The sequence below is a fragment of the Lingula anatina genome, chromosome 1 (genome assembly GCF_051362555.1).
Source record: "Lingula anatina isolate TDL-2025a chromosome 1, LinAna3.0, whole genome shotgun sequence".
In the NCBI taxonomy this organism is placed as follows: domain Eukaryota; kingdom Metazoa; phylum Brachiopoda; class Lingulata; order Lingulida; family Lingulidae; genus Lingula; species Lingula anatina.
Window position 1 is genome coordinate 50,016,685 of NC_141767.1, and position 22,619 is coordinate 50,039,303.

At 37.5% G+C, this 22,619-nt stretch overlaps 3 protein-coding genes across 3 annotated transcripts; 1 reads left to right on the forward strand and 2 right to left on the reverse strand.

Moving 5' to 3' along the window:
* Nucleotides 1-1,321: 1,321 nt before the first annotated feature.
* LOC106167766 (uncharacterized) lies at nt 1,322-12,214 on the forward strand. Its single transcript, XM_013546629.3, has 9 exons — nt 1,322-1,639; nt 4,577-6,250; nt 6,936-7,022; nt 7,327-7,673; nt 7,906-8,058; nt 8,421-8,535; nt 9,502-9,679; nt 9,956-10,152; nt 10,657-12,214. The coding sequence occupies exons 2-9, from the start codon at nt 4,639-4,641 to the stop codon at nt 10,893-10,895; spliced, it is 2,928 nt and encodes a 975-aa protein (XP_013402083.2). The 5' UTR covers nt 1,322-1,639; nt 4,577-4,638; the 3' UTR covers nt 10,896-12,214.
* A 134-nt stretch (nt 12,215-12,348) lies between these two features.
* Nucleotides 12,349-16,565, reverse strand: LOC106163934 (transient receptor potential cation channel subfamily A member 1-like). Its single transcript, XM_013541654.2, has 2 exons — nt 14,660-16,565; nt 12,349-14,460 (listed from the first exon to the last, which is right to left on the reverse strand). Exons 1-2 carry the CDS (start codon nt 16,198-16,200, stop codon nt 12,447-12,449), a joined length of 3,555 nt encoding a protein of 1,184 aa, XP_013397108.2. The 5' UTR covers nt 16,201-16,565; the 3' UTR covers nt 12,349-12,446.
* A 182-nt stretch (nt 16,566-16,747) lies between these two features.
* Nucleotides 16,748-22,546, reverse strand: LOC106163935 (NHL repeat-containing protein 2). Its single transcript, XM_013541655.2, has 10 exons — nt 22,360-22,546; nt 21,227-21,816; nt 20,877-21,011; nt 20,481-20,613; nt 20,175-20,268; nt 19,702-19,927; nt 19,226-19,345; nt 18,713-18,919; nt 17,792-18,011; nt 16,748-17,453 (listed from the first exon to the last, which is right to left on the reverse strand). Exons 1-10 carry the CDS (start codon nt 22,517-22,519, stop codon nt 17,200-17,202), a joined length of 2,139 nt encoding a protein of 712 aa, XP_013397109.2. The 5' UTR covers nt 22,520-22,546; the 3' UTR covers nt 16,748-17,199.
* Nucleotides 22,547-22,619: the final 73 nt, after the last annotated feature.

Sequence of the window (22,619 nt, forward strand, 5' to 3'; positions counted from 1 at the left end):
TGGATGGAGTTACCTTTATTATGGTAACATTGTTGTCTTTGACAGCAAACGATTACATGACAACGTTTCACCAAAAATAAACATATCGAAAACATACATGTACTCGATCATCCCTCTCGCTGAAGATGGCATAGACCTTGCCAGAGGCACCTTAAACATAATAAAAGAAAAATAAATGATTGCTTACCTGCAGTGTTGTAAGTGACCGTATAAAATTGAAAACACATTAGTGATAATTGTCCTACGCTCAGACAATGCATGTATCGCTGTGTATCCCACTCCTATCCTTAAAAAGAAATACTAGTAAAGCACATCGAGAGCGCAGACCTCCGCCAAGGCAGGAATTTTTCATTAATATTGATTATTGGTTGATTCTTGGTCCGGATCACCACCAAAAACTAATCATCTGTTCCTTGGCCCACTTCTGACATTTCCTGAAAACTTCATCAAAATCGGTCCATAACTTTTTGAGTTATGTTGATGACAAACAATCAAACAAACAGGGGTGAAAACATAACCTCCTTGGCGGAGGTAAATAGGCCTATAGCACTCATAATCATTCAGTAAATGATTGTTTCCATTCATGAAGCTGGGAATAATCCTTCATATGTTATTCTAAAAACAAACTTTAGATTTAAGCTTTTGTTATACTGTAAGCTATATATATAGGCCTATGTGACTCAAGGTCCTCGTGAAAAGAAAAAAAAAATCCGTCCTTTCTTGGTAATTTGGATCTGCCGATGAATCCTGTGAATTTTAGTATTAAAAGAACGAGACGGTTAGGCCTATTTAACATCATGATGCCATAACAAACTCGTGAGACCAATAAAAAAAATAAAACATTACCACCGGCTGGGTTCTTAAAAAAAACAAACAAACAAAAAAAAAAACAAATAAGTTACATTTATCGTATATAGCCTATATAGGCCTATATGATATTCACTCCTTTGGGTGTGCTGGCTTTCATCATTTTTAGCTTTTTATCTTGTACTCTCTGAAGGGGGGAGGGGTCTTGAAAGAGCAGATTTGTGAAAATGATAAAAATGGATGACCCCTAAATCAGGGAGGTTTTTCTTTAATTTTTCTTCATCTATGCAACCTTCTATCCCAATGTTACACATGCCCCCTATCGTTACAAGCATGTCGCTGATATATTCACGGTGCTACAAAGGGGTATAGCTTTGTTTAATTAAAACATCTGACGAACTTGAATGATCCCAAGACACCTGCAACCTTATAGTCTGCGGATCCTGCGCACCTGCAAGTTAAATAATCCACTACAGTTGTCAAGATGAGTCAAGATCTTTATCGCCACCTATCGGCCCTCAATGTAACTATTTACGTTATTGAAAAACTTAAGTCCGAGAAAGGGAATATACCGAGATAACAAACGTTGGGTTACTGGTTCAACTCCAACTTGTGTGAAAAGAGTGCCATTTAATTATCTGTGTACATTGATAGAGACATTGTGAAAATGCTTACAGACTTTATAGACAAGGTTAACACTTGCAAGGCATGCTGGGAAGTATAGTGTTTTGGAAACATGGCGGATTATTGAATTCCTGGAGATGAAATATATGTCAGCCGTTCATTTGTTCAAAGTGAGGATGTTTTAGGGCTATTTAAACCAGTGCTGTAGGTGAGTGACAGGAGAATTTATTCTCTTGGTTTGATGTACTGATATTTTGATGTCTTGGCACAGATGGTTAAATATCATCTTTTGAAGATTAGAAACAACGTTCGGAATTTGTCAGACTTTTGTGAAGCTGAGCCACTAATATAACAATCCATTGTCCAGTACAGTCAGAGGTACTGTAATCGCTGACTTTGGATTAAGTTCAGGTGAACATGTGTACTGCTCAGAACAATTTTGCTTTTATGACTTAATATTTTGTCATCCATATCATGCTTTTTTCACATTTATAATATAATTATATTTACAGTGTTTGCTACTGTTATGTACAGTTTCTGTGAGTGTGACAAAGTGCAATTCTAAATTAAGTCTACAGTTGACATAAAGTACATGCATTTACAGGGTGTTTTTTGTTTGTTTTGCCAGTCATAAAAATTGTGTTCAATATCAAGCCTCTAAAGTAAACTAGCGAGGAATGTTCCCAGCTTTGAATACCAGAACCTCTGAGCATCACTTTTTAGAGTTCTCTCTTTAGGTTCATACCACCCCATTCCCCTGCATCATTACTTCCCCACATCATTTCACCCCCTAGCAAAATGATGTTGTTACCCACATTGATTCCCCTCCCTCCACCTGCACTGTTACCTTGCTTCATTGGTATTTGAATGATGTTTCAAATAATAATAATGATAATATTGATTAAATGATGTTTCAAATAATAATAATAATAATGATAATAGACTAGAAATAATAAAACAAAATAAAAATCATATTCCCAGTTATTTACAGCAAGGTTTATAAATAAGAATTGTATTTTATTTGTTGCATTTTTGCTGGTGTGGTCTAAGTAACAATGCAGGGAAGTACTAGTAATGTTGTGGGATAGTATCAGTCCAGAGATATTCATTTTGCTATGGATGGAAATTTGCCTTTTTAAAATTATTTACTATTATTTACTAAAAGTATAATACATATGTAGCTCAAGTTTGGCAGGAATGTTGATAAGAGCAAACCAAATTTTTTGACGTAAAAACTTCAAAAACATTGAATAGTTTTGTGAGAAATATTAATAATTGATCACAACAGACAGAAAAAAATGGACAAGCTTTTTTGTCAATCTATTTAATAACTTCAAAACTCTGCTCTGTGAGTGATTTGTTAAAGACAAAATGCATTGATGTGATTATTTCGTTATTTTAACTTTACAAATGTAAGAGGTGAGTTTGGGAAGTAAAATGATTTTTTATGAAATTATAAAGATAATGTGTAATTACAGATGAAAGATTATGGACAAAAAATTGTCATGGTGCAAAACTTATACTTAAACAATAATAATAACACTTTTTATCACAATTTACCATTAATTCAGTGGAAAAATATTTGCACAATAATTATTAATTTGTCTTAAATGATGAAGTTTGCATTTACTGGTAATACCATGCAATGTGATAGTTTAGATAATATCATTAGCTAAGGAGCTAGTCTTTTCTAATGATATACAAGCATGCAATATACTATTAGTTAGAGTCAACTATACCTTATACCTTGATGGAGCTATTGTAAAATATTGGAGAAGTCAATCATCAGTCTAATGGTTAATGATCCTGAGAATCTTTTGTGAGGATGTTGATGGCTCAGTTCTATGGACATGAACATCACAAATCCAAATTGTCTTCTAGAGAGAAGCTTAATAATTGCTTAGAATTGTTAATTAAAATCCATTAACTAATCAAGGAAACCATGATCAAGATGTGTAACTGTTTCATCACTAGTTGTGACCAGTTAAATACTAGTATTTGCTCATCTCTTTAATCAGTGTAGAAGTTAACCAAACCAGTAGTATAGTGCCAGAATAAAGCCTAAGCCACCTGTCATCTTTGATTAATTCCAGTCAGTAATTATCTTAACTAGTCATCTCTCAGGTATAGAACAGGTAAATGACAGATATCTGATCAAAAAGAAAGCCCTATTTCATCTTCTACAAACTGCAAACAAAGGAACTGAAAATAATTAGAAGCCATAATCATACGTGATGTGTAAGCAATTTTTTACTATTCAAGTTTACTAAGCATACAAGTTAACATGACTTGGCAGGTCACATAGCTCTATTTGATATCAAATTATGCATTAATTGAATAAGGCACCCGTTAAATATTTTTTCAATTTATATTAATGAAACATAATCTTTATCTTTTTTAAGTAAAAAAAGACTGGAATCAATAAAATAAGTGTGCTTCAATGTATGGAATCTCTATGTACACCCCTTATACCCAGGTCACCATCCCTTTCCATTTGTAATGATGATTTTCCATCCATCATGATATTTAATTAATGATTTTATTTATTTAAAAAATTTGTTTTAAGAAAATTCATATTTTGAATTTTCTAGGTTAATTGATTTCAGGATATGTAAAGACATACTAGTCAGTAAAAGTCTTTTATTCTCACGTTTTCCTTGAAGTTGTCTGTGTAATTTGTATGCTACAAGTTTATTGAATACATTTTATATGTCTAGTTTATTGCATGCAGGGGAACAGTTTTCATTACACTAATTTCATCTCTTACAATGAAACATACATGTCATAATTGGTCCTTCAAGCAAGTAATGGGATATACTAATATTCTCAGATTTCCTGTTATTAGAGGAAGGTAAGTCTTTCCATCCTTGAAATTAGTGATTGTTTGACAAGTGACATTTATGGAACATGGATAAATGGGTTACTGGGAAGAACAAGTCTTGTTGGAATTACAGCATATACATTTATATTTGAGCCTTAGGCAGTGTATCTCATTACTTCCACAGTTCTCCTGCAAATTGAAAGAAGAGTTGAAAGGATTCCACTGTAGCCGTAGTGCATTTTACATTAGATGTTCGCGTGTTAGCAATGATCATACCTAAAATTCTTTTGTTTAGCTCAATACATGTTTTACACTATTTTTCAGAAGATGGAATAAAAGCACAGGTGGTAGTGAAGTAAGCCTTAGCAGCTTTTATAGTCAAGACAATGTTTTTTATGGAAGATGATGATGACGAAGAGGATGGAGGAGAGTTTGATATTCGAGAAGTTGAAAAGACGATTGGAGCTCTCAGACAGTGCTACTCCATCTTCAACCCTGGGACCCATGTGTGTAAAAGGAACAGAGACCATGCTATGAGCTTTGCCCACTGTGGGAGTGGTGTTGTCATTGGAGAGAAATATGCAGAAATGCACAGGCTTATGGAGAGAAGGGCACGACTGGAGTTCATGCGCGATTATACCAATCGCATAAATGCAGTGAGGTTGTTTATTGCCCACCTCGAAGATCTTTGTCAAGAAGAGTATCAGACGTGGTATGCTGTCAAACATGAACTTGACACAGGAGAGATCACAACAAATCTGGAAACTCTAAGCCACATCTGCGAAGAACTCCGCATGCACCATGTGAATCACTGGAACTCTGTCAAGCAGCATTTACACACCAGTAAGTGGCTGAGGCCCCAGCTCCCTGAGTTGTGTATGGAGATGGACCACATGCGACTGATGTTGATGCAGTACAGAGACGTGGCCCTGTGGTGGGTGGAGCAGATCATCAGGATAGGACTGGAGGTGTTTGCCCACATGGACGTGGACAACATCACTCAGACAATGTTGTGGAATGTTGCAAGGGGAATTGAAGACTTCAACTCTATTTTACAAACAGTGAGACACATCAACTCTCATGACATTCACCCACATAGAACTTTAAATGTTGACGGAAAAGCTGCCCTGCACTCAGCACTTTTTAATTGTGTCTCTAACAACTCCACAGCTCATGTGGCAAGCAGTGTCAAACCCATTCCCTTTTCCAAAGTGCTACACACTTTAGCTTTAGAACGTTCCATGGTGGCAGCCAAGGCCTTACATTCATACTTCACTATGAACCAAGAATTCCTTTCTCTCCAACAAGCCAATAGGTTCAGTGAATTTACCTGGGAATCGGTTGTTAATGGGGACAATGGAAAAAGTATATCCTTTGATACAAGAACTTCAGATTACCACAGTTCATCCAGTCAAGGGAGCTGTTCAGGGTTGAATGTCAAAATAGGGAACCTGATAGTGCCTGACCTCACTGGGCTGCCGAACCCCCTAGGGGAGTTTGGTAGACAAGAGAGGGAGTTTGCCAGTAGTTTCCTGGGCGTTGTCTGCCAATCTACTACACTGCTACGTAAGCATGTGGTGAAAGGCGGGGCACATTGGGGTAAAAAGTTCAGCCCAAGGACACAGAGACATTCATCTGCATTTAGGTTTGACACTGAGTCAAATTCAAAACCCCCTCTGCTCTCAGAATTGAAAGTAAAAACAGCTGAGAAGAATGAAGAGAACTCCCAAAAACTAGATGCCCATTTTTCTAGACATGACCCCAAGCGTAAGTCAGTCACTTGGGGTGACAATGCAGACTCAACTGTCAAACTCCAGTTGACTTCTAGGTACATAGACCTGGTGTGGAATGGCATTGGGAATAACTTGTGCTTGGTGTTTGAACAGCATGTTTGGAACAGAGGTGATGGGGTAGCACAGGGTTTGGGGCATGTGGGTTTGTGTCCAGACTCTTTACTCATGGTGATTGTATACATGATTCAGCAGGGAGTTGCAAAAGGTAGGTTTACTGGTCTGCAAACAAGCAGTGCTCACTTTTATGCAAAAAATACAGCACATCATTTGATATTGATGTTTTTGATGCTTTATTCAGTGAGACTTTTATTTACTTATTTATTTTGTTTATTTTATTTTATTTTTTATTTATTTTTATTATTATTTTTTTCTTTTTAGTTTCCAAGAATATATACCATTTTGAATTCTATTACAAATTTTTTTTATCAAAGTGTATCAGGAAGCAGTTTTTAAAAATGTTCAGTGGACAGTTTGTCTTAAGAACATCTGACATTACAAATTTGGTGAACCGTGCTTCATCCAATGAAATCAAACCTGTATTTTTATGACTTCTTCATAAGAAACACTTCTGAAAGAGTATCATGGTACTCTGTGCATGCCACATTAAATGTGACTGACAGGATAAAACCAGAATCCATACATAAGTAATCAATACGGATCTGTTTTCATATATTCAAGAGGTTGTTTTGCATGTAATTTTGTCCATTGTACTTACTGTTTATTAGTAGCAGGAAATATTTCAACGTCTCATCTTAATTATCTGTGGTGAAATAAGATATTTTAATGGTGTTAAATTAAATAATGCAAGTTGCTTACGTATATATGTAGTTACCACTTAGATGTCAGCATGGATACAATAAAATATCCAAAAACATGTTGTACTATTTCAGAATTCTTCCCCGCCCAGTTGGAGGAGCCCCTACAGTCAGTTTCCAGAAGGTTGGTGGCATCAGCAGCATGGGCCAAGTGGGAAGAAGGTTGGTTCATGGTGGCCTAAGCCTATTGAAATGAGTGGTTTTAAAATGAGTCATGTTTTCTTTCTGTTGATAAGAAACCATAGTAACAATACGCTTTTCAGGACTTCTGTGATAGATATTTTAAGACTTAGAAAAAATGATGATGGAGAGCATGCCAAATACCATTTATAGTGAGTTACATATGAGTTAATTCATAGTCACTAAATAAAAGACTTTCCCTTTTTGGATTCATTACTGAAAGTAATCTTTTTACTTGATGTCTTCTCCCCAAAATTAAACAGTATAATATTTTTATTTCTTATAGCTATATGTGGTGCCCTAGCCTCCTCCACTGTAGACAAGTGCAGCCCTACACCTTTAGCTGCAGGGGCCTACAGCACTGTGACTGCAAAGCTACTGAGAGATACATTCAGGCCACTTCTTTTTCTTGTCACATCTGTAAATAGTATAAAGACACAGAGAGACTCCTCAGAGGTGTTAAAACAGTCAGCAGAGGTTAGAAAAGAGAGTTTGGAGATACTAGTGCCTGCCATTGCTCGTGTGCTGGCTACGTGTAGCGTGTCTCTCAAATGGTGCCATGTCAAGACATTTCAGTTTCTGTCAGGTTGGGCTGTCAGCCCTTTTCTCCTAGTCACACAGAGTGACATCAAGGTAAAACTTACTGGTTAGAATTTACATTCATAGAACATGCTATTACTTGATAGATATCATGAATATAATAGTGGGGGTAAAAACTAAGCCCCCGTAAGTAAAAACAAAAAAGGCAGTTAAAATCGTACTATTTGTTTCAGTTTGACTGTTTTTTATTCTGATTGGTCATTTGCGGTATAACAGTTATAACCTATTTTGTTTGTAATGTATATGTAATCACCATGTGTTGTAGGTGCTAGCTGATGAGAGTAAAAAAGCTCTCACCCTTGTAAAGCCTTTCATCCCAGAGCCTCCCAAGTCATCATCTAACCAGGTGGAACATCAACTGGTCCTGCAACTGACAGCACTAAGTTTACAAGTGGGAGAGCAGTGTGGCCAGTTGCAGGTATGGGGTTTGAAGCTTTTGGTAATGCTAAAGCCAGTGCATTGCGCTGCTATTACAGAAGAAGATATTAAGAAAATGATGGAAATAAGTTTAAAATCTTATTTACAATTCATAACTCATTTACAAAGTATCAGTTATGTGTTCCGTTATTGATGTCAATTAGTCTCAGTGCTGCTCAGTGATAACGCTCCCCTCAATTTGTTTACTGTGGTTTTAATATAAGAAGAATGTTTATATTGTTAACATTCATGTACAGTCACTGTGATATCCTTGGCACAGAAAATGGGAGATATTAAACATTACCAGTCACAGATGCAGTAACCAAGGAAGAAGATAACTTTAAAAATTTCCTACATTGCTAGATGTTATCTGGAAGTGCTGTCAAGCAGTTTGCTAGCAGCCTCAAAGCCATGGCCAGTGACTTCTTTCAAGGTGCTATGCCACTAGGCAAGGTTTGGAGGAAGAAAAGCAATCAAGGTATTATGAAAACTTTATTGATTTTTGTCTGTTGCACCTTTACTTGTTAATTGCACATGCTCTCTAATCCCATATTATTAGCACCTGTATGAATTTCAACATATTGTCATGCGATATTAGTCTTGTGAGTTTGGTCTGGCTTAATTGTCTAAAAACCTTGAAAATATACAGGGATGCTAGTCTTCCGGTTTTTACCGGAATTCCGGTTTTTTGCGTCCAGTTATAAAATTTTCTGGTACTATATTTTGTTTCGGAATTCTCGTTTTTAACGTGGTCGCGGACTGGACGAACGATGCGTCAGAGGAACGTCGCATTTCAACCATTGCGACAGAGCTGCGTTTCAACACAATATCTAGTCACAACCGTAGCACGTGATTTATTTATGGCGCTTGATTGGTTGGAAATGTAGGCTTTAATGTCGGCACCCATGTGGAAAGTTTTGACACCGCGTGCGCGGAATTTTGAACTAAACCAAACTAAATGGATTTCGCGGAGAGGGGAACAGACGATATTAGCCATTACCAATCTTTGAAAATGATAAATGAAAGGGATTAACATTTAGTGACTATCATTATCATGCTGGTGATTATCAAGCTTACGTGAGGGATCATTACTGTCTACTATGGGTGGTAGGTGTTTATGTACTGATGGCACTTCCATCTTGTCAATGTCAAGATTATCCTTGGAAACAACTGTTGAAAATTACCATGAAGTTGTGATGACATATATTGCAATATATTTATTAAATAAAATTTGAAATATAGTAATTGTTTCATAATCAATTTGTCACCCCCCCCCCCCCCCCCCCCCGTCTTTGCCAAAAAAAAGTTCAGGTTTTCTTTCCGGACCCCACTAGCATCCCTGAATATATCATGTCTTTAATATAAAAAATGATAATGGAGGATATTTGCATTTGATTGCAATTTGAGAATATCATATATAATCATTTGTAAACTTAAATTTTAGAGTTTCCCACAGATCCCAATGAGTATGTAAAGCAAGCACTGGATACTTTAGTTGTGCCCATCTTAATGGGTGTGGTCAACTTGAAGACCACAGCTCAGCTTGGGACACTTTCAGTCACTGTAGTCTCTGTTTGTGAGACCTGGACTGAACTAATACTGAAAGAAAAGATCAAGTTTAGGTAAGAGAAGTAAATATTGGCTTATATATATATATATATATATATATATATATATATATATATATATATATATATATATATATATCCAAATCCTCCTGAAACATTCCAAAATTATTATGACTTGATTGAAAAATATCACATAGCAACAACAGATGTTTAACTTTCTGTCACCAGCAATGTTGTTTTGTCCTATATTTGGCTTGGTATTATTGAAGAGATTTCAATAATTTGCAATTTTGAAAGAATGTGTAATTCATCTATTTTTGTTGATTTTAGCCTTTATGGTGCACATCAGTTGTACCTGGACTTCCTGCATGTGCGAACATGGCTCAGTGAGAGTATTCAGAATGATGAAGTGAAACAGAGCATATTATCTCTGGACATATTCAAGTATTTGTTTGGAGCTGTCTCTCTCCTCAAGAAACAGCCAAAAAAGAAAGGGTTGGCTACCACTGTAAACAGAGAGGAGATGAGTAAGTCTTTTCCTAGAAAATTTTGTGTGGATTAGACTTTTTTATTATGATGCGTTACTATCAGAACTCCCTACTGAGTTTTGAATGCTGTTAGAGGTGTTGCAGTTTTTCATGAAATTGTAACTGAAACACTGAGATAGAAGTCATCTTTTTATTTATTTATTTATTAACCAGATATTGAAGATTAATTTTAAGAAATTTATTTAACTCTAATTTCTGAATTAAACTAGAAAAGCACTCCGAGATCGCAGACCTCTGCCAAGGCAGCAATTTTTTATTATTATTGATTATTGATTGATTATTGATCCGGATCACCACCAAAAACTAATCACTTCTAAGTTAACCCATTTCCCACCAAAATCGGTCCATGCTTTTTGAGTTATGTTGATGACAAACAGACAGACAGGGGTGAAAACATAACCTCCTTGGCGGAGGTAATTATCTACCTTTTGAACATTCCATATTAAATATGTTTACCAAATTCGGCTGCCTTGTTACTTGCAGGTACAGAAGTCAGCATCACCAGCACCACATCCCAGAGGAACAATTCCCTGTTAAGCTTTGGGGAAGGATCTGGTCACACCAGTGAATGCAACAGTGACCACGATGATGTCTCAGTACCAGATCTAGACAATGACAACTACAAAATGCCCAATTCTGTAGACTGGCTGGCTCTTAGAGTCCATGGAGGAGCTAGGAGTTGGAAATTGCCTTCTTGTTTTAACAGAGAAGTGAATGACTGAGCATGTTCATTTATGGTTGGACTAAACTTTTTAAACATTTTGTAGTTCTGTCGTCTGCTGTGATATCAGTTTTGTGACACTTTTCATTAATAGAAGTCAGAACTTACTTGATATGCCATATTAAATCTAGTCCAGATTAAGTTTTTTAGCTTGTCCCTAAGTCAGATTCTTGTGCAATATCTGACACATTACTGGTCTTGAATTGGACTGGAGACCTTGGTACTATATATTTTACATGATATTTAATTATATGGATGCTGTTTTTATCAACATGGTCACTTATTATTTGAATTGGAATGTGCACACTGGAAAGGGACAAAAATGAAGGTGAAGTAAAATAATATTGTCACAATTTTTTAACACAATTTGTATAGGTATGTCTGGTTATATGCACTGTGGACTCAAAAGAAATAGTATGTGTGTTAGTATAGTATGTGTGAAATAGTCAGAAAATGTTACTTAAGTGTCAACTCAGATGTGGCCTTTACTTATTATAGATGTGCGGCATATCGTGGAGTTCCATGCTGCCTTAAGCAGTCAGATAAGATCTGCTTTAAAATTGCATTTTAAATTTACTTACATTTTAACTACATGTCCCAAGTGTTAGAGCAATTCGTGAGCCTTGTCACCCAAGTATACAACCATGTTTGGTGGAAGTAGGGCCATTTTTCTGCAAGAATGTGAAGCTTGTGGATAATTATAACATTATGAATGGGTGGATTCTGTCCAAGTGTGGGTAGTTATATATTCCAACCCAAAAATTTTCCCAGTGCTTCAGAGCAATGTCTTGAAAGCATAGCAACACTGTGATATATATTACTCTTTATACACAAAGCATTGTAGTTTTTGTTAGCTTGTGTCAATGTGGATAAGATGTAGTTTACACATTTTAATCAATTCCAATATTTTTTCTGTAAATTGGTTTTCGACTGAAGAAGAAGAGAAATTTGTATGATGAAGGAGAATTTATTTTAGGACATTTTGAATTTCTCTTGTAGATTTTCGAAGAGATTGTGAATAATTGAACGTTAATAATTTTTATCTTGGAACATACATTCTTGGAACAACAATCTCAAAAATCTGCTTCTGTTTAATTTTTGTGTTACGTTATTATTTACTAGTATTTTAACTTTTTAAGTATTAACATGTACGTTCAATAATATGTCAGGTTTTGTTTTCCTCATTCACGTAAGAAATCCTTTGTTATGTTGTCTTATTTATTGAGAATGTCACAATCAAAGTAAGTGCGGTAACTTGTATCATACGTGACACCTCCCAGTATTAATTGTTAGTTATTATAAATAAACCATTGAAAATTTTCCATGGGATTTGTGATTTGAAAAAAAAAAATGAACATTTTGTACGGCGTGCTCAGAAGTTCTCAACACAAGTAGCTTCAAAACAAAAGTCAATATTATATTAGTCCTTAAACGGGGCGTGTGAACTTTGTCAAGCAGATCCTTCAAACAACTAATTCCAGTAATACGTTGTAAGCATACAGGCAAAAAAAAAACAAACTTTAGGTGAATACAATTTGTCAATACTTCAAGATTATACCACGCATTCACAGTTCTCGTCATCAAACACCAAAACTACCGAGTCGCTATTCTGTCCATCTGAGGTTACAGTTTTTGCATGTAGTTTCTGGTTGGCAATCTGGGCTCCTTTGTGTAAATTGTCAACGTCTTCCTCGTGTATCGTATGGGCGCTGTCGCCAGACAGGTAGCGTGTGCGCACTGAATCGAATGTCACTGTCTTATTTTGCTTGTGCGGTTTCCACATTTTACTTTCATCATTCTGTGGATTATTTCCAGTCGCAGCTACTACTACTGATTCTTTGCTGGACTGCTGAGTTGATCCAATGTAACACTGGGTTTGAGGGAATGGTTTACAAGAAGGAAATTGCTCGTGGTGCTGCGCTCTTTCGGACCATTTTCTAACGTCACACCTTTCTTCGATTGCATCAAGACGCTGATGTATAGTCTTCATAACAGTGCATAATTCAGATAGTTTCTGGTGGATGCTTAAATCCGCATTTGCCTCTTCATTTTCATGTTCATTTAGGCCGATTTCTAAAATTGGTTTAAGCATTTCCCATACATCCCGCTTCTTTCGTATCTCACGGTTCTCAAAGTATTCATCGAGACTGACTCGACTTTTTAGAAGTTGGGCCAGCCATGAGTCACTTAGATGGAGGTAAAGCTCTATGGACATTATTTGCTGTTTCATCTGTGCTATGTGCCGCACTGCCTCCACATCTCCTACAGCTAGACCAATGAGCAGGTTGTTCAGGATGATCACAACTAGTAAACAAAAGATTATCAACATAACTACACCTAAATCGTACTGTTGCGTCCTATTGATAAAATTCTCATGGTAACCGAGCTCGCCGAAGCTCATCAAACCTACTGTTATAATCGAAACGCCAGCCGTTTGAAACATGGTGATCGAGTTCTTGAGGGCGTAGAAAGCCAAACCAAACGCTATTACAAACGTGAGTAATATCCAAATGACTTTGAGAAGGGTACCCAGTAGTATCTTGATCATATGGACGTATATACCAAAGACCGGGATGAGTTCTAGAAACAGAACAAAATCCAACCACGCTAAGAAGACGGCTACGGAACCCAGCTGCATTCGGACGTCATCGCTGAAATAATCTTTTGGTAAAAACTCTCCAAGTGCCCCGAGAGTGAAAAGAAAACTTGTGATATATAAGGCCCATTCTATAAAATTGTCAAACTCCATGTATGCTGTTATTCCCTGGACTTTCAATTGACACAGTTCTTTTATCATCTGGATAAGTATGGTTGCCATGACAATTGTTGCCAGAGCGGTGTGGTAATTCCCTCCGTGCAACACTTCCGCATATTTCTCGGAGGTGCTATTTAGATTATGGGTAATATTCATGTAATGAATATCCGTTTCCATAACTATCAAAGAAGTCAGTAGGCACAAAAACACCACAAACGTGAAGAAATTCAAGAAGTAGACATACACTCCAAACTTCTGCCAACTGACCGCCACTAGCTTTTCGACCACGGGGTGGTGCATGCATCGTACGTACGTAGCGTTTTCAACCGCGTCCATCTTGATCAAAGCTTTTAGTGGAGTATTGTCACCGTGGCCTTTCAGATACCTGAAGTCGTAACGAAAGCGCTGGAATTTCTTCTGGCGAAAGGAAGACGTATTACCCTGGGGAAGTTTATCGTATAATTCACGCAAGTTTATTTCCCCGTCACCATTACGATCGAAAGTGGTAATAATTTGGTCAACTTCCTCCTCTTGGAAATCGGTCCCCATCATCTGCAATCCTTGTCGGATTTCGTCTCGAGACAACGATCCACTATTGTTGGTATCCAATCGCTCAAATATAGTTTTGATTCGTAAACCCTTTTTTCGTGCGTGATCGAACAGCTTAATCAGCGGATTGGAATCTTTTTCTTGTTTCTCCTCTTCCTGGGTGACGAACTGATCTAGAAATTTTTCTGCGGCGTCCGGCATTTTCTGCATTATTTCTGGCAGTTGAGGGTGGCCGTCAGGGCTGTTTGGCAAACGCAGGAATCTAAAAGACAAGGCGTGATGGATGATGAAAAAAGGTGTGCAGCGCATGTTTAATATTGTGAAAACTAAGAAAAAAGAAAGGTTGTAAATACTTTTCAATTTACATCTGTAAGATGACCAACAAGTTTCGTTTGTTTATTGATTACCATCCTTCAAAAATGCAAAACAGAAGTAGAAATCAATGCAACATAGTTGCTTACCTTGCCCAATCAGGTCGTGACGCCAAAAGCAGTACAACATCTTCATTGCCTGCAACCATAGCGACATCCAAGACGTTTTGTCTATGCCAGTTGTAACTAACCCTGCACCCCTGGTCCAAAAGAGCTTTCACGAGCTGAACGTGGCCTTGACGGGCGGATACATGGAGAGCTGTGTCCCCTTCACAATCAATCATATCCAATGAGGAGGAAAATACATTTAGGAGTTCTGTAACGCAATCTAAACTTCCCGACTTTGCTGCCAAATGAAGAGGAGACTCCCCTTTTATGTTCTGAGATACGGAGGCCTTAAATTTGATCAGAGCTTTCACCATGGCGGCATTTCCAGCAGAACACGCTAGGTGCAATGGCCTGTTCTTAAAGTCGTCCTCGCAGTTGACAACAGCACCTCCGTGGACTAATTCTTTTAAGCATCCCGTAACGACTGTGTCAGAGGTGTAGTGAATAGCATACCTGCCGTAGCCATCACGGTCGCTGATGTTCCCCCCATATTGCAGTATCAAACGAACAGCTTCAGCGCTTTCCCTGGCAGCGTAATGAATGGGGGTGCAGCCAACCTTGTCAAATCTCTTTAATAAAGGTTTTGCTTCGTGTTTTTGTAACAAGAAGTGCAGAAGCTCTGGGTTTGTGACAGCTAGATGTAGGATATTTTTGTTCTCATCATTTGTTGTGTCAAAACGCGCACCGTTACTAAGAATAGCTTGCACTGACTGAAGGTTACCACGTAACACAGCAAGCGCCAGTGGTGTGCAGCCACTCTCATCTCTGGCCTCAATGTTCGCGCCGGCTTCTACCAACAATGTGACGATGAGGTTGCCATCTGTGAGAGAGCTGGCAGTGTGTAATGGCGTGAGGCCCTGGGTACCGTGAACATTGACATCTATATCAGCGTGGCTGAGTAACGCCTTTACAATGTTTACGTTGCCCGTGCACACTGCTGCGTGAAGCAGACGATCTTCTGTTCCATGCAAAGGGACATTTACATTGGTCGAGCGTCTCTTTGAAAGCGTGCGTTCTAGTTCTTCTTGATTTTGACTCAAAATTGAGTCCAAAATTATCTGACAGTTTAAAATATCAAGCTGAGGATCATTGGCATGCTCTCTTTTGTTTGGTTTCTCGGTTTTTCTAAGGAGTTGAAAGTTAAAACTGGGCGAGGAATCGTCTATCCAAGAAGATGGTCCGAATTCAAATAAGTTACTGTTTTGGAGATCTACAACTAGGATTTTCTCCAAAAACCACAAATGGCCAGAACCTTTCGGTACAATCTGCATTCTTTCTGGACTCCCTAAATTTTTAAACGTCTCGATTTCCATCCTAGTAACCTTCCCCTGTCGATGAAAAGTCCACGTCTCCTTGCGTTCATGGTTACCAAATAAGGTGATAAGTGATTCTGACCCCGCCAAATTTTCTGTGTAGTTGTCTGCGTACACCAGAACTTCATACTTAAGTGAACTTGGTTTATCTTTACGAATACTATCCGTGTAGATAATTTTCCTATGTTTTAAACTCCCGTTTCTTTCCATCTTCACTCTCTTTTGGCACGTAAAACGGTGAGATATGAACAAACTTGCACGTTCTTTAAAACCTTCAAAACACTTATCGCTTAGTCTGTAAACTCTGTGCGGAAACAATAAAGACCATAGGAATCAATACATCAAGCACCAGCCAATTGAGCAGTTTGGTAAAAGTTATGTGATCGAGAACATTCTTCATTGATAATCGATGGTCTTTCCTGTTGGAAACAAGCTAACTTGTTGTTACCGCTGCTGCCCCGTTAACAGATTAACAGCAAACCTGAACAAAGGCAATTTCTGAAATTCCAGAAGAATTCGATACATTTGAACCTAATTGCCTATAACTGATTTCACTATTATCATAATATCCCGGCCCCTTCATCAATGCTCAGTTCCAAGTTTTGGTTCCAAAAATATTGTGTCATTTCGTAAAGCGGTTAACGCAGATCTTGTAATCAATGCGATTTCACACTAATTGATCACTAAACTGCACAAAAAAGAGAAACAGCTTCATCAATATCTTAAATAAATAATGAAGTAAATGAAGTAGACCAAATTAAATAAAGATCCAAATGATGTTTCTCCATCAGAAGATACCTACATGCTTAAATGATATGCAACGGGACTTTCTAGTCGTGACGTCTAGAGTAAACCAAGTCAAAAGCACAGAAGTTTTTCCTGCTTTAGGTGATTATTGCTGCAATTGCATTATTACTGCTGTTCATATGATAAATCAGTTACAATGTAAATAAATCTTGTTGTACAATGAATCACTTTACTAGGATCAGCAAATTACAGTGCCCTAGTAATACAACCGGTTTATACAGTATATACGTTCACATACGCACTGTTGATCCCTCCTGCTCCTATTTCTTTTCCCTTTGTGTAATATTCGCTGATAAATGTGCATGTATAAAATGTGCATGTTTCTATCACAGTGGCAACATCCATATATAAAGAATATGTATATCTAAAACGTGTTGTATCATATTTATTGAAAGATTGATTTCACTGCAACAAGTATGTGAAATCAGATTGAACGCTTTCTGTTGACGGATGGGCGTCCCTTTTGAATATCACCACTGGTTGGACAAAAACCAGTCCTTTCATCCTACATGTCCCAATATCGTCACAATAGTATAACATGCACTCCAGTTTTATGTCCGTTTTCCCAGTTCTCCTCCCTCTGAACTCCAGCCAAGGCTGGTGGACTAGGTCCGTCAGGCTGCCTTTAGCAGGAGATTCGCATTCAGTGACATCATCTACAATGTGAAGAAAAAAACTTATGAATACCTATTAAAATTCATTATCTAATTTTTAAGACTGATTGACTGTGTCTGTCAGGCTGCCTTTAGCAGGAGATTCACATTCATTGACATCATCTGCAAAGGGGAAAAAAATGATGAATACTTTTTCAAGTTTATTATTTAATTTTTAAAACCATTCCCATTATTTTGTCCAACAATCTGATCTAATGCCCTCTGATGATTCGTCTCATATGTAAGCATGTAATACAAAAAAGGCCTACTGTATTCAAATAACACTAAATGAACCATTTTCAAGGGCCATATAAACACATAAATGATACAGCTGCACCTACCTTCCAGCCATATCTGCCATGCACTGGGTGCCCCCTCTGTCAAGTGCCAGTGTTCAGGTAACTGTATATTGAGGTGACACAGTAACAGCTGCCCTTCCAGCAAATTTAGCTGCTCTAGAGTGACAAGCTCTGCCCTGGCTGGGGTCAGGCGTTTGAAGACTGGCTGTGGAAGGGAGTCAGTGCAGTCTAATTCTGTGAGCGTAGGGAATATCACAGGGAACTGAAATTAATTTTTTTTCTTTTTTATTTGCAAATGGTGTTGATGAAAAACAGGCATTTTTTTGTTACAAAACAAACTAAATAAGTAAATACCGTGAAATTGCTGACATATGGATTCTGTCATTCAGAATGAGTTAGGTTGACAGTTTCACTAGCTAGTATGCATTAATTTAACAGGGATTTTGGACGATTGCAATCAGATTAGCATGCTTCTTGTTTCCAACATACTGGCATAACCACCCCTTTCTGTATATTCTACTCAATGGCAGGAGGTGTGTTAGTCTGTTAATCTGACTGCATTCAGTAAATGCGCATTCCCATAGATTTTAGATCGATCTATCCCCGTGGGGAGTCTCACTAGATTACTGTCAGATAATCCGGCTTAAATGTCCGTCCCGCCTACTACAAGCTGTAAGGGGATAATTAACTTTCGTGCCCCCTCGGCTGACAGGTATTTAGCGTGAACCCCCAGGGAGTTGGGTCGATCTAGTTGGATCGATCTAATCTCTGGGAATGGGGTCTAAGAGTCCCCATGGAGTTACTGTGCACTAGCTAGTACAACTCACTCTGAATGGTCCCTTACAAAACAGTTGTTTTCAATATATAAAATGCTTAAACAAAAAAAGAACACATCAATCATTCACATGTTAGAGGCACTGAAGTTGTGACTGTTATTTCTGATTTGTAAAATGATGTACCTACCTCTGCCACCTCCTTGGTGGATAGATCATAAACTTTGATGGAGTGGTTATTGGTATCAGCAATGTACAAATACTGTCCAGTTGGGTCCAGTGCCAGCCCTCCTGGTTCATTAAAGGCAGCATCTGTAGCACTGCCACACCTGTTCCCTGGTTCACCTTGGCCCAGGATGGTGGTGCTGGTCTTAGTTGATGGATTAATTAACTTCACCTTCAGAAAATAGATATTTATAAACAGGTGATGGCAATTTTCATAGTTACATCGACTACATTTACATTAACTGCAAAAGAAATCTCTGTAAGGGACCATTCACAATGGATTTTATCCGCCTAGTTACTGCATGCTAACTCCACTGGACTTCGCTTGTTTCTAATGTACTTGTAAAATCACCAGCTTTTCTGTATTCTACAGTACTCAATGCCAGGACATACATATTACATTTACATCAGATGAAGTAGAGGTCTTTACTTGGAACTCGGTGCCCTGTTCTGTAAGTAAGCATGGTCCATAACAAACCTTGTGGTTGTACGAGTCAGCCACTGCCACCTGGTCTTCTCCAAACATAGCCACACCCAAAGGATGCTGCAACTTGGCATCAACACCCTTGCCATCTACATCTCCATAGGCAAACAGATTCTGAAAGGTTGGCAAGGATATTTATTTCTTTGAAAATTGATCAATTTATTTTATTTCAACAAGGATAGAAAAATTTCATGTTTGATGTTCCAGCCCTAGCAATAATAATGTATCACTTTGATTTGAAGCACGTGTAACATGTTAAATTTCATAAAGGAGGCTTTGATTAAAAACTTTTCAACTTTTTGCTAGAAATGTATACATTCCCATTTTCTCCCCAAGGAGGTATCATATCAAAACTTTTTTTTAGTATTTGTCAGAGAAATGTTTGCATTCTACAGATCTTGTAAACTGAAGTTGTGTGATGAACTTTCAACATGAAACATTTTATTTAAAAAGGGCATACTGACACATACCATAGGATCCCTTTCCCCACCAACAAGTGCCTTCACACTACCATCTTGCAGGGAGATCATACGCACTGTTGAGCTCTCACTATCTGCCACATACAGCATATTCTTAGTGGAATCTAAGGCAAGACCTGAAGGCTGTGCAAAACAAGCACGGGCTGGGTAGCTGTTGTTACGATTCTCCTCTTTTCCACTTCCAGCAAACCTTACACAGGTGCCTTTACTGTATTGGCTGTAAAATTTGGTAAAATAACTTAATAAATGTGCCATTACTTCAGCATAATTGTATATTCTAGAAAGTATAAATGCTTATAATAACATGAGTTTTATCTACAAACAGAAATCTACTTCATAATTAAACCTAAAACCTTATAGTGCAACACTTCAATATATTTTAGTAGTACAACAAAATAACTAAACAATACAGACAGATATCAAAATCAATTTCGCAGTCAATGTAAAATAAAAATAAACAGTACCTTCCCTTCAGCCACTTCCCATCCTCCAGAAAATACATCCATATTTGATGTATTCCAGCCATAGCAATAAATAAAACATTTGGGTCTGATGAACCTGTAAATACAATCAAAGTAACATGTTTTTTTACAGGTAACAATCAAATTATATTACTATATTTTTTTCCATGAAAAACATTTTTACACTTATTAATTAAACAAAACCTGAACTTACACTAAAATCTTAACACTAAAATACAGGAAAATGGTACATTTGAATACAAATACAGCACCTACACATGTCACACTGTCAACGTTTGCCTGTCTTACCCACAGACTTCCCCAGGACAAGATCCCAAGGTGAGCTGATCTCCTGGTCAGTCCCCTGCTGCCCCCCTTCATGATCATGGCCCTGCTTTCCTGTACCACACACAGTCTCAACTTGCTTGGAATCCAGGCATATCTAAAATATTATAACTTAATTTGACTGCATATAATTTAATTGGAATCAAAACCAATGATATATGAAAATAAAGGTGAAAAGTATAAAATGTTTGCTCACAAAAAGGCAAAAGCTGAAAATCTGAATGTAAAATTGGTATTCAGAATAAAAAAAGGTTCTTTCAAGCTTGCTGAAATGTAGTTAATTATCATATACCTATCCAGGACAAAAAAGCAAAAAAAAAAAAAATATATTTTAAAAACCTCTGTTGTATAGTCTCTAACCTTTCTGACAGAATGGTTCTCTGTATCAGCAACAAATATTACATTCCCCAATGCTGCCACACCCTGGGGACTGCTAAACATAGCCTCTGTAAAATGTCCATCTCTCAGACCAGCCTTTCCACTTCCAATACATTCCTGGAATATCATCATTTGACTCAGTTTCATTCATACCTATTTAATCAAAGCTTAATTCTGCTACTTGGTAGCATGATAAAATGTCAATATTAAAATCTCTCTAACAGTATAAGTCGATTTTCCTTAAGATAATCATGTTCTAAAAGTACATATTGATGTCACGAATACTTGAATTTCGTTTGAAACTAAAAATCCACTAAACAAGAGTTATCTACCTGGACTACTCCCTGTCTATCTGTGACCAGTATCCTATGGTGTCCACTGTCTGAGATGACCAGGCTTTCCTCAACAACACAAACCTTGCCAGGAAACAACAGAGGGGAAGGTGGGATAGAATCTTTATACAATTTCATCTCAACACTCGCATCAGATATCTGGCCACGAGATTTGAAGTAGTCAAGTGCTACGGAAACAAATTCTAGGAGTTTCTCTCTGTGTCCTTCACCTACAAAGGTGTATAATAACTGTCCTTCTGGGCCTAAAACCAGGAGTGTCGGCCAACACTGGATGCTCAACTGGTGCCATAGAGAAGCATCAGCATCATTGACAACAGGATGGGTGATATTGTACCGTAATACAGCACTGAGAATGTTTGCTGATGTTTTCTCATTGTCAAACTTGGCAGAGTGTACCCCAACCACCACCACACCATCCGTGACTGTGAACTGTTGTTCCAGGGCATGGAGATCAGGCAAGATGTGGATGCAGTTGATACAGCAGTAGGTAAAAAAATCTAGCACTACCAACTTGCCTTTGAGGTTTCCATACAAACTGAGAGGGGAAGGCACATTGAACCACTCTAAGCCTGTAATAAGAGAAAATCCTGCTTGCAATGGTAAAATTACAACAGTAAAAAAGATTATTAAAGTGAAAACTGAACACCTGGTTACATATACTAAATGTAATTCTGTCTTAAAGTATACTCACTATTCTTTTATTTCAAAGGGCAAATGTAAGGAATAAAATGGCATTAAACAAAATATGATACAAACTATATTAAACCACAAATAATATTTTCCTATTAATGATTCAGAAAGGTGGCTAATACAGGATGTGACGTTACTGTTGCCATTTAAATATTAAAATATCACTAATTCTAACGCATTTTAATTTCCAGCTTCAAAAAGGAAACAAAATACAAACACAAATTTAAACATATGCTCGAATGTATATTAAATAAGAAATCGCTGATAAGAAGTAGGATAAAAACACTTGAAGACTAGAAGACTAGTGCTTTAGACCTTCATTTTGGTAATCACACTTTTCTTGTACCGGGTAGTGCCAGTAAGACCGGTTATTGAGACATATACACCCATGAAAAACGGAAATTTTTAGACAAGAAAATTACCCTGCTTAAAATCCGGACAAACTGTGTATTTTCCTTTGGTTAATTTCTTCACATGATCTTGGATGTATTGTCGACGTTCAGCTTTGTCGTCTATGCCAGTTAACTGTTCTTCCAGCTCAAAACAAGCTGATTGAAATGCTGTGACATTCACACCCGCCATATTTTGTGACCTACTTTCTTAGCAATTTGATTGGAGGAAAGCGAGGAAATCCCAACTGATTTTTTGATCACATGGGAAGGGAATTCCCAATAAACGATGA

Bases quoted from the DNA above. Each gene is read 5' to 3' on its own strand.
- LOC106163935 (XM_013541655.2), bottom strand. From the start codon at position 22,519: ATGGCGGGTGTGAATGTCACAGCATTTCAATCAGCTTGTTTTGAGCTG. The intron at 20,614-20,876 runs GTTAGAGACTAT...ATAATATTTTAG, and splicing joins AGAACCATTCTGTCAGAAAG to ATATGCCTGGATTCCAAGCA. The intron at 19,346-19,701 runs GTATGTGTCAGT...CCAACCTTTCAG, and splicing joins GTGGGGAAAGGGATCCTATG to AATCTGTTTGCCTATGGAGA.
- LOC106163934 (XM_013541654.2), bottom strand. From the start codon at position 16,200: ATGGAAAGAAACGGGAGTTTAAAACATAGGAAAATTATCTACACGGAT. The intron at 14,461-14,659 runs GTAAGCAACTAT...CTTGTCTTTTAG, and splicing joins TCACGACCTGATTGGGCAAG to ATTCCTGCGTTTGCCAAACA.
- LOC106167766 (XM_013546629.3), top strand. From the start codon at position 4,639: ATGTTTTTTATGGAAGATGATGATGACGAAGAGGATGGAGGAGAGTTT. The intron at 6,251-6,935 runs GTAGGTTTACTG...GTACTATTTCAG, and splicing joins TCAGCAGGGAGTTGCAAAAG to AATTCTTCCCCGCCCAGTTG. The intron at 10,153-10,656 runs GTAAGTCTTTTC...TGTTACTTGCAG, and splicing joins TGTAAACAGAGAGGAGATGA to GTACAGAAGTCAGCATCACC.